The 12124-nt window shown below is 45.9% G+C and overlaps 1 protein-coding gene across 2 annotated transcripts in view; it reads left to right on the forward strand.

Moving 5' to 3' along the window:
* Window positions 1–7676: 7676 nt before the first annotated feature.
* Window positions 7677–12124, forward strand: part of LOC140201772 (uncharacterized) — a 35589-nt gene continuing 31141 nt past the window's right edge. For both annotated transcript variants that reach the window (XM_072266462.1, XM_072266536.1), the window contains exons 1-3: window positions 7677–7815; window positions 9394–9533; window positions 10811–10894. In XM_072266462.1, coding sequence (XP_072122563.1) covers window positions 7783–7815; window positions 9394–9533; window positions 10811–10894 — 257 coding nt within the window. In that variant the 5' untranslated portion in view covers window positions 7677–7782. The remainder of the gene's footprint in view (window positions 7816–9393; window positions 9534–10810; window positions 10895–12124) is intronic.

Below are 12124 nucleotides of genomic sequence, written 5' to 3' on the forward strand. Positions count from 1 at the left end.
ATGGGCTAAGGGGACACAACTGGATTTCAATACAGGCAAGTGTGAGATGATGCATTTTTTTAAAGTCAAACCAGTGTAGGACTTGTACAATGAATGTTAGGGCACTAGAGAGTGTAATGGAATGAAGGGACTTCAGACCAAAAGTGCATTGTTCATTGAAGGCAATGTCACTGGTAGACAGGGTGGTTAAAAAGCCTTCATAAGTCAGGGCACTGATATTTGAGTGGGGACATTACGTTCCAGTTGTATAACTCATTGGTGAGGCTGAGTACTATGCACAGTTTTGTTGACTGTTATAGAAAAGATATACAGTAGTTAAACTGGTAAGAGTTCAGAAACAACTTACAAGGATGTTGCCAGGACCCGGTCGGGGTGGGGGGGGGGGGGGGGGGGAGAAGGTGGTATTGACCAGGCTAAGTTTTTATTCCTTGGAAATAGCAAGTTGAGGGTGATGAGGAGAAATATTTAAAATGATAAGACACATGGATAAAATAGTAACAGTCTTTTCCACAGAGCAGGGGAGTCCAAAACTAGGGGGCATAGATTGAGAACGAGAAGGCAATGATTTAAAAGGGACCGGGGGGGCAACTTTTTTACGCAGAGGGTGGTGAATATAAGGAACGAGTTGCCAGAAGTGATTGAGGCAGGTACAATAGTATCATTTAAGAAGCTTGTGGAGGGGCTAGGCTCAAGAGGGATATGGGCCAAATGCAACATATTGGAACCAACTGGATGCATACAGTGGTCAGCATGGACTCATTGGGCCAAAGAACCTATATCCATGTTGTATTGCTCTATAACTCTCTTTGACTCTATGTGTCTATAGGTTGCCCCTTGGTCCATAATGAACCCTGTCTTTTTCTTGGTGACATTCTTGCCCTTAATAAACTTAAAACACCTTGGACTTGCTCATTACTATGATGCTGTGCTCCCTCTTCATCCTTCTAATTACTTTTCTAAGTACTCTATTACATTTTTCATAGTCTTGTAGACCTTTTCCTGTTTTCAGTTCAGTATTTTGCTATCTTCAACCCTTCATATCCCTTGGAATCCGTTCTTCCTTGGTCTTGGGCAGAATAATTCCATGTAGGTGTAACTGCAAGTAGCTGCTTCCTGCCTAATATTGGCAAGTTCTGCCTTGTTATATTGAAATACCCACATTCAGGACCTTAATTTCTGGTCTATCGTCCTTCTGCAAAGCAAACTGCTAATGATCAACCTCAGCAGGGCAACTGCCCCCTGAATGTTTCTAACTTCCAACCTCAGCCCTCTGCAATCCACCCACTGCCGAAATAGATCTATGACAGAACCCATCTCTTTGGCTCTCAATGAATCTCTGGAGCATCGGGACAGTAAATGCACCGAGGTCAGACTATTGTTTAATGACTAATGATCTGCCTCCAATACTATGATTCCAAGCAAACTCCAAACTCCTGGACTTAGGACTCAACACCTCCCTTAGCAATTGAATCTTTGATTTCCTGACCAATGGATGAAAGTCAGTTCAGCAATGGTACCCCACAAGGCTGCATCCTCAGTCCTCTATTCTTATCCCTGTACACTTAGGACTGTGTGACCCGATTCTGCTCTATATCTACAAGAGCCTTGAGGTAATGCTGCACCCCTATAAAACTCTGGTTAAATAACATGGCCTTTTCTCCTTGGAGAGGCAGAGCATGAGAGGTGACCTGTTAGAGGTGTATAAGATGATGAGAGGCATTGATTGTGTGGATAGTCAGAGGGTTATTCCCAAGGCTGAAATGGCTAACACGGGAGAGCACAGTTTTAAGGTGCTTGGAAGAATGTACAGAGGAGATGTCAGGGGTAAGTTTTTTACGCAGATAGTGGTGAGTGCGTAGAATGGGCTTCCAGCAACGGTGGTGGAGGCGGATACGATAGGGTCTCTTAAGAGACTCCTGGATAGGTACATAGAGCTGAGAAAAATAGAGGGCTATGGGTAACCCTAGGTAATTTCTAAAGTAAGTACATGTTTGGCACAGCATTGTGGGCTGAAAGGCCTGTATTGTGCTGTAGGTTTTCTATGTTTCTAACACTGTGCTCATTCAGTTCCAGTCACTTCATTATAGGAAGGATGTGGAAACTTTAGATAGGGCACAAAGGAGATTTACCAGAATGCTGCCTGGATTAGAGAACATGCCTTATAAGAAAAAGTTGAGCAAGCTAGGGCTTTTGTCTTTGGAGCAGTGGCTAATAATTTTAAGGTGATTGGAGGGAAATATGGTGGGGATGGGGGAAATGTCAGAGATAAGTTTTTTACACTGTGGTACATGGAACACACTGCTGGGGGTGGTGGTAGAGGCAGAAATTTTAGGGACATTTAAGAGACTGTTAGACACATGGGTGATAGAAAAATGTAAGACTATGTAGAAGGGAAAGGTTAGATTGATCTTAGAATAGTTTAAAAGGTCGGTGCAACATTGTGGGCCAAGGGATCTGTACTGGGCAATACTGCTCTATGTTCTATGAGTTAAAAGATTGTTGTGATCCAAGTAATTGCTGCCATTATCTCAATTTGTTATCCCAAATAACAATGAATCAGATTACAGGAAAGAGACAGAGAGCCTAGTGACACGGTGTCATGGCAAAAACCTTTATCTCAATGTGAGCAAAGCAAAATAGTTTGTCATTGACATCAGGAAGGAGGGGTGAGGGGGTTGTGTACATTCTCCTGTTTACACCAACAGTGCTGAGGTCAAGAGGGATGAGAGCTTCAGTTCCTAGGTGTGAAAGTCACCAATGGTCTGTCCTAGTCCAATCACATAGATGCTACCAATGCTTCTACTTCCTCAGGAGACTGAAGAAATCTTGCACACCCCCTTTGACCCTCACCAATTTATATCGATACATCATAACTTGGTATGGTAACTATTCTGCTCATGACCGCAAGAAACAGCAGAGGGTTGTAGACACAGATCAGCACATCACAATACAGGCCTCCCCTCCATTATTTCTATACTTCTCACTGACTTGGTAAAGCAGCCAGCATAACCGTAGATCCCACCAATTCTGGACATTCTTTCTTCTCCCCCTCCAAATGGGCTGAAGATGCAAAAGCTTGAAAGCAAGTAACACCAGGCTTAAGGGCAGCTTCTTCTCTGCTGTTATAAGGCTGTTGAATGGTTCCTTTGTATGAAAAGATAGACTCTTGATTCATGGTCTAGCTCTATATCACCTTATAACTTATTGTCTACCTGCACTGCACTTTTTCTGTGACACTTTACTGCATTGTTTACATTCTATCACCTCAATGCACTGGTAACTGATTGGTCCGTATGAGCAATATGCAAGGAGTTTCTCACTGTACCCTGGTACATGTGACAATAATAACCAATTTCCCAATCCATTTGAAGAACTTACAAGAATATCCAAGTTTGATTTATTTCTACTTAGCAGGAGCATGGCAGCCCAATCACCTCGAAAGAGTGTCTCCACACAGGTAGGGGCGAGCAATTTAAAAAGTAGCGTTTGCAGGCTTTCGGCTTTTTCCAGCAGCCCAATTGAACCAAAAGAGAAGGCTCCAAACATATACAGAAGAGCGATTTAAAAAGTAGCATTTGCAGGCTTTTGGCTTTTTCCAGTGGCCCACTTGCATCATGATTCATTAGGTAGGGCAAATAAAAATAAGGTAGGGACAAGTGGAGCAGCCATTGTTAGAGTGGGGAGACTTCCACTAAACAGGGTTTGGTGAAAACAGGTCTGGGTGAGGTAAGTTTCTTCTTCATTCTTCACCTATTAGTGCTGTGAGATTGGTTCCAGGGCTGTGTTGTGTTCTGTTTGTGAGATGTGGGAATTCTGGGAGACCTCCAGCCTCCCGGATAACCACATGTGCACCAGGTGCACCGAGCTGCAGGTCCTCAGAGGAAGTGTAAGGAACTGGAGCTACACATTGATGACCTTTGGTTCATACAGGAAAATGAGGAGGTGATCGATGGGAGCTACAGGGAGGTAGTTACCCTAAGTTGCAAGAGGCAGGTACCTGGGTAACTCAGGAGAGAGAAGGGAAATGGGCAGCTAGTACAGAGTACACCTGCGGGTGTAAGTATACCATTTTGGATACTGTTGAGGGGGACAACCTTTTGGGGGTGGGTGGGAGGTATCTGGCACTGAGTCTGAAGCTGTGGCTCAGAAGGGTAGGGGGAGAAGAGGACTGTAGTAATGATAGGGGATTCCATAGCCAGAGGATTAGACATGAGGTTCTGCGGACACAATAGATTCACCCGATGGTATGTTGCCTCCCATGTCGCAGATTCAGGGACATCTCGGATCAGGTCTGTGTCATTCTAAAGGGGGAGGGTGAGCAGCCAGAAGTCTTGGTACATATTGGTTCCAGTGACATACAGAAGGTCCTAAAGAGAGAACTTAGGGAATTGAGTTGACTTTATTTCTTACATCCTTCACACATGAGTAAAAATCTTTATGTTACGTCTTAAATGTGCAACGTGCAATTTATTGTAATTTGTAATAAATAGTAGTAGTAAATAGTATGTACAAAGTGACAGTCAATATAGCATAGGAATACAATTGGATCATCATGAATTAATCAGTCTGATGGCCTGGTGGAAGAAGCTGCCCGGAGCCTGTTGGTCCTGGCTTTAATGCTGCGGTACCGTTTACCAGATGGTAGCAGCTGAAACAGTTTGTGGTTGGGGTGACTCAAGTCCTCAATGATCCTTCAGACCTTTTTTACCTGTCTCTAAGAACCTGTAGTCTAAGAACAGCATTCTCACATAAGCATCCTTCTTCTCCAGATGTGCAAGGATGGTGTGTAGAGCTGTGGCTATTGCATCATCTGTCAGTCAGTTGTGTCAGTAAGTGAATTGTAGAGAGTCCATTGTGAGTGGTAGCAAGCTGCAGATGTAGTCCTTGACCAGTCTCTCAAAGCATTTGCTTATTATTGAGGTGAGTGTGACAGAACGCCAGTCGTTCAGACATGTTACCTTGGTCTTTTTAGGCATGGTTACAATGGTGGATGCTTTGAAGCAGGAGAGCACTCTTCACTGGGAGAGGGAGAGATTGAAAATGTCTGTAAGCACACCTGCCAATTGTGCCACACACATCCTGAGTACCCGCCCTGGGATGCTGTCCGGTCCCGCAGCCTTGCAATTGTCCATTGGTTGGAAACACCTGCGTACTTCAGCCTTAGTGATGACCAAGGTGCAGGCTGCCTTGGTGGCTCTCCTCAGGGACTCAGTGTTGGTGACATCGAACAGAGCATAAAAAAGATTTAGCTCATCTGGGAGAGAGGCAGCAATGTTGGCAGCACCACTGTGCTTAGTTTTGAAGTCTGGCTGAAAGTTAGGTAGAAAACTGAAAAACTGGATCTCCAGGGTGATAATCTCTGGATTACTGCCTGTGTCACACACCAGTGAGAAGAAGAATGATTTGGCAGATGAATGTGTGGCTAAGGAATTGGTGTGGGCACAGGGCTTCAGGTTTCTGGATCATTGCGATCTCTTCGAGGGAAGGTATGACCTTTTTCTAGGAAGGGTTACACCTGAACCCAAGGTGGGGGGGCAATATCCTTGTGGGCAGATTGCTAGAACTGTTGGGCAGAGTTTAAACTAATTTAGCAGGTGAATGGGAACCCATGATAGGGTTGAGGATGAGGCAGTTGATATACAACTAGGTGTAGTGTGAAGGGAGACTGTGAGAAAGGACAGGCAGATGGTAGGGCAAACTTGCAGTCAGTGGATGGGTTAAAGTGGGGGCTAAAATCAAAAAGGGTGATGAATACAGGACTGAAGGTGTTATATTTTAATGCATGCACTATACGGAACAAGGTAGGTGATTTTGTAACGCATTTACAGATTGTTGTGAACATCTATGAGTTGTGGTTGAGAAAGATTATAGTTGGGAAATTAATATCCGAAGGCAGGCAGGTAGGCAGAGGGGATGGGATGGCTCTGTTGGTAAAAAAATGAAATCATATCCTTAGAAAAAGGTGATATAGGGTCAGAAAATGTAGAATCCTTGTAGGTAGAGTTTAAAAACTGCAAGAGTAAAAAGACTCCGATGGGAGTTATATACAGGCCTCTGAAGAGTAGACAGGTCATGGGTTACAAATTACAACAGAAGAGAGAAAAGGCATTATTACGATAGTCATGGGGGATTTCAATATGCAGGAAGATTGGGAATATCAGGTTGCCGGATCTCAAGGGATAGAATCTATAGAATGTCAATGAGATGGCTTTTTAGAGCAAATGTTAGTGGGAAGTTAGAGGATTGTGGATCTTTTAAACCAACAGAAGGCAAGGGAAAAGATGAAATATGAAGCTAAGCTCTCCAATAATACAAAAGAAGAAAATAAAAGTTTTTTTTAGATAGATAAAAAGAGAGGCAAGAGTAGATATTGATCACTGGAAGATGACACTGGAAGGGGTAGGAAAATGATGAATGAATAAGAATTTTGCATCATTCTTCACTGTGGAAGGCTAGCAGTATGTGGGAAGTTTGAGAGTGTCCGGGGCAGTTGCTATTACTTGGGAGAAGGTGCTTCAGATGCTGAAAGGTCTGAAGCTAGATAAGTCACCTGGACCAGATGGACTACACAGATTAGGGCAAAGAAGTAACAGATGGAATACAGTGTTGGGAAGTGTATGGTCATGCACTTTGGTAGAAAGAATTGAAAGCGTAGGCTATTTTCTAAATGGTGAGAAGATTAAAATATCCAAGGACTTGGGATTCCTCATGCAGAGGATTCCTTAAAAGTTAACTTGGATCAGAAAGTTGGCATTCGTTTTGAGAGGACTAGAATATCAAAGCAAGGAGGCATTGGTGAGGCCTCAGTTGGAGTACAGTGAGCGGTTTTAGGCCCCTTGTCCTTAGACGGGGTTTACCAGAATGATTCCAGGAATGAAAGGGTTATTACATGAGGAGTGTTTGATGGCTCTGGGCCTGTACTCGCTGGCATTTAGAAGAATGGGGGATTGGGACATCTCATCTGAAACATTGAATGTTAAAAGACATAGATAGGGAGAATGCTTCCTATAGTGTGGTAGTCTAGGACCAGAGGCACAGCCTCAGAATAGAGGGGTCCATTTAGAACGGAGATGAGGAGGAATGTATTTACCCAGGGGAAGGAGAATGTGAAATTCATTGTCACATGTGACTGTGGAGGCCAGGTCAATGGGTATATTTAAGGCAGAGGTTGATAGGTTCTTGATTAGTCAGAATGTGAAAGGTTACAGGAAGAAGGTAGGAGAATGGGGGGTTGAGAGAGAAAATGGATCAGCCGTGATGAAATAGCAGAGCAGATTTGAGGGCCGAATGGTCCAATTCTGCTATGTCCGATGGTCTTATGAGTCTAGCCTGGTTATCTTAAACCTTCGAAATGTGGTAAAATCGCCTCAGTTCCTAGCAGACGACACCTTGGTCATTCCATCGGGAGGTGGCGAAGAATTCCCCAATTTCACCACTCTCTGGCTGCATTCCCACCTTCTGTTCAGTTAGATCATAACGTAAGGGAGAGCAAAGATCGCTATTTTTCACTGTAGATCGATCATCTGAACGATAGATGGCTCTCAGACACCGGCGCCAACTAACGCTCATTTCCTAAACTGGCAAAAATTCTGAGCGGCAGGGACGGCAGGAAACCCGTACGACCCAGACGCAGTGCGGACCTCCCGGCGGTAGGAGGCGAAGACATTAGAGACCACGGAGCGCCGCCAAGGTCTTCGTCGCCCAGCAACGGGAGTCCGGAGCGATGGCTGTAATTTTTGAATTGCCACTAGGGACTTTAATTTCATCGTCGTGTGGTTTATAATGGACATTCCGTCCATCCACCGCTGTCTTTGGGTGAGTGAAGTAGGGGGTCAGACTCCGAGTTCCAATACTCTCCAAAAAGCGCGCTCTCTATTTTCCGACCCTCCCTCTCTCTGTTACCTAACCCCACTTTGCAGAATTTCCTCCCCTCCCCTTCCCCTACCCTCCTACCCTCCTACCCTCCTCTTCCCTCCTCCTCCTCCCCTCCCCCTCCCCCTCCCCCCTCTCCCCTCCCCCCTCTCCCCCTCCCCCTCCTCCTCCCTCCCTCCCCTCCTCCTCCCCTCCTCCCCCCTCCCTCCCCTCCTCCTCCCCTCCTCCCCCCTCGCCCCTCCTCCTCCCCTCCTCCCCTCCTCTCCCTCCTCCCCCCCTCCCTCCCCCTCCTCCTCCCCCCTCCCTCCCCCCTCCTCCCTCCCCTACTCCCCCCTCCCTCCCTCCTACTCCCCCCTCCCTCCCCTCCTACTCCCCTCCCTCCCCTCCTCCTCCCCTCCCCCTCCTCCCCCCTCCCCTCCCCCTCCTCCCCCTCCCCTCCCTCCTCCTCCCCCCTCCCCTCCCCTCCCCTCCCCCCTCCTCCCCCTCCCCTCCCCCTACCCTCCCCCTCCCCTCCTCCTCCCCTCCTCCCCCCTCCTCCCCTCCTCCCACTCCCCTCCTCCCTCCCTCCCCCTCCTCCCTCCCTCCCTCCCCCTCCTCCTCCCCCTCCCCCTCCCCCTCACCCTCCTCCTCCCCCTCCCCTCCTCCTCCCCCTCCCCTCCTCCCCCTCCTCCCCCTCCCTCCCCCCCTCCCCTCCCTCCCCCTCCTCCCCTCCTCCCCCCTCTTCCCCCTCCCCTCCTCCCTCCCCCTCTTCCCCCTCCCCTCCTCCCTCCCCCTCCTCCCCCTCCCTCCTCCCTCCCCCTCCTCCCCCTCCCCCCTCCCCCTCCCCCCTCCTCCTCCTCCCCCCTGCCCCCTTCCCCCCTCCCCACCTCCCCCCTCCTCCCTCCCCTCTCCACCCTCCCTCCTCCCCTCCCTCTCCCTCCCCTCCCTCTCCTCCCCCTCCCCCTCCCTCTCCTCCCCTCCTCCCCTCCCTCCCCCTCCCCTCCCTCCCCTCCCCTCCCCTCCCCTCCCCTCCTCCCCTCCCCCTCCCCCTCCCCTCCTCCCCTTCCCTCTTCCCCCTTCCCCTTCCCCCTCCCCCCTCCCCCTCTCCCCCTCCCTCTCCCCCTCCCCCTCTCCCCTCCCCCTCTCCCCCTCTCCCCCTCTCCCCCTCTCCCCCTCTCCCCCCTCCCCCTCTCCCCTCTCCCCCTCTCCCCTCTCCCCCTCTCCCCCTCTCCCCCCCCCCTCCCCCTCCCCCCCTCCCCCCTCCCCCTCTCCCCCCTCCCCCTCTCCCCCCTCCCCCCCTCCCCCTCTCCCCCTCTCCCCCTCTCCCCCTCTCCCCCTCTCCCCCTCTCCTCCTCCCCTTCCCCTTCCCCCTCCCACCTCACCCCTCCTCCTCCTCCTCTTTCCCAACTATTTTAATGCAACCTTTCTGCACCCTTTCTATAGCAGGGTAACCAGAACAATTTATGGTACCCCCCAAGAGTGCTGTCACAAATATCTTGTATAGCTGAATGGTCTTAATGCAGCTCCTATGTGTTTCTGTAGCTTTGTGCTGAAAATGAGCACTTGCAAAGAAAACTCAAGAAACACCGTCAGAAGAATGAACTGCTGGAGACTCAGCTTTTAGAAATCCAGGAAAAACTTCGTTTGCAGCAGCTGATGAGGGATTTTGTAACCACCAGAGAGTGAGAACCCTAAAAGCATCCTTCTTTCTCTACCTGTGTAAACATACTGTTTTAATGGTGTTTTTTATTACTGTATAAACGTCATTCTCAATTTAATATAAAACAGCTCCCCTAAAATTCTATCCAAGGGACAGAAAAATATATAAGTACAGTGAACCCCTGCATTACAGCTGTTTGAATAACAAAAAATCATCCTTATTCATTTCAAAAATCACTACTGAAAGGTTTGAGATAGGGAATAAAAATTCGCTGTTATGGAGTTTATGTGAAAATTATAACTAAAACAATGTACAAAGAAAATGAACTAGTTTACTAAGGGCAAATATTACAGGCTGTCGGTTTACTGTGGGAGGCCATTTAAAAATATGCTTGGAAACTGACAGGGTGGTCTCTTAATACTTATACAATATTTTATCAAACTATAATATTGATTTCTAGTTAATTAAAACAACAAAACTTTCTTTTCTGGCAACAATACAATCAAAATCTCTTGCCTGTACTCTGTGTACCACAGGGAGAGTAATTTTCTCTCATTACTCCTGAGAGAACATCTTCATGTAGGATGCATCTTCATGTAGGATACATCTTCATTTACAAAATAGGATTCAGTGTGAGGACAAGACGATTGGCTTTCTGTTATAGAAGGGTGGGGTTTGGTCCTGTTAGGAAACTTCTGTCCATCCAAATTCCCACAGTTAGTATTGCCACAGTCAACAAATTATAAGTATGTCATTGTTTAATTTAAATTACTTGTAGCTGATTTTATATGCTCCTCCTTAAGTAGTTCTCATGTTTGACCCTACTGATGTTACTAGGCCTTCTTTCTTTAAAATGTTTTGTTCATCTTACAAGCTTTTGCTTTAACTATAAATACATACTGGTTAGGTCTTCCGATGCTTTGTGCCACTTTAATGATGTATGTCAAATGTACTTGTATAAGCATCTCCTCCTTCCTCCCCTACCAGAATAGCCTTGGTGCTCACTGTGTCTTCAAATGGAAAACAACGCAGTTCCTGGCCACCATCACCTTTCTCTATCTCTTAATCTTGAAATCTTTTTTTTTCCTTATGACTCTACAGATTTTTGAGAAAAAATGGTGGTGTTATGGGAAACCACATATCCTTACGCCTGTCATTATGCCTGTCTTATTAGAAGTAACCATCTGCAAAATGTTTATAGAAGACGTATAGATAAAGGTTGATTCTGACTGTAGTTGGACTATTTTGAAAGCATCAAAGGATTAATATTAAACTTCATATTTTTATACATTTATAAAGTGCTCAAATACAGACGGAACCTCAGCAATGGCATAGAACTGGCTTTAAAGAGGACAATGCTACAAAGGCTGATGTAAAGAGGAAGTAAGTATTTATCTGATCATAACAAAAGTAATCAAAATTTGACCAATGGTAGAAACTACACAAAAGAAATGTTTCATTAAGAGACCAGGAATAGTTTCCTTTTTAAAGCAGTTTGATGCATTAATTTTGATTTGTGACCCATGATTTCTTTGACCATCAGCAACAATTCTTCACTTGAAATCTTTGCAGTACTTATATACTTCTGAGTAAAATACTCAAGAATCATCTAAACAAAGTGCCAACTCTTTTAAGTAATTAATATCGAATAAATATCAATTTATGCGCCTCTTGTCTCCAAAGTCAATTGAGAATGATTGTTATGGGAAAAGAAGTGAAGATATGTGAGCAGTGAAATCTGGAGGCATTTTTCCCACACAATGGGAGGTAGACATAGGTGAAATTTTAAAATATCTGAGGTGGAACTTCTTCACTCAGAGGGTGGTGAGAATGTGGAATGGGCTGCCAGCAGAAGTGATGGATACAGTTTCGATTAAAACACTTAAGGGAAATTTGAGTAAGTACATGGATGAAAGGGGTCTGGAGAGCTGTGTTCCAAGGGACTAGGTGGAGTAACAGTTTGGCACAGACTGGATGGGCCGAAGGGCTTGTTTCTGTGCAGTATTGCTTTATGACTCCATCAAAGACTATGGGATCATTTAAATATTCAAAACCCATACTTTCTTCCCCAGAGTGAGAATGTTTTATACGCAGAGCATAGGTTTAAGGTAAGGCAGAGCAAGCTTAAAGGAGATGTGCGAAGCAAGTTTTTCATGCTGAGTGGTAGGCGTGTGGAACGCGCTGTCAGTGAAGGTGGTGGAAGTGGATATGATAGTGACGTTTAAGAGGGATTTGGACAGGCACGTCAATCTGCAGAGAATGGAGGGATATGGATCATGTGTAGGCAGATGGGATTAGTTTAATTTGGCATCGTGATTGCATAGACATCGTGAGCTAAAGGACTTGTTCAGTTCTGTACTGTCAAACAAAGTTGATGGGTAAATGAACAACAACGTATCGCCTTTTACCTAGTTGAATGATGGAATAAGCTTTAAATTCTGAATGTTCCTATCCTCTTCTATTTTCTTTAAGATGCCTGTTCTGAGAATTTGTGCATGCCAAGAGAAAAATTACATAACATATTATCTTATAGGTGTATCAAACTACACAGCACATATTTAATTAACCTGAACTTTCTCTACTTCAAACATTGCTGGAACAACACTGAACTAA

The sequence above is a fragment of the Mobula birostris genome, chromosome 1, assembly GCF_030028105.1.
Source record: "Mobula birostris isolate sMobBir1 chromosome 1, sMobBir1.hap1, whole genome shotgun sequence".
NCBI lineage: Eukaryota > Metazoa > Chordata > Chondrichthyes > Myliobatiformes > Myliobatidae > Mobula > Mobula birostris.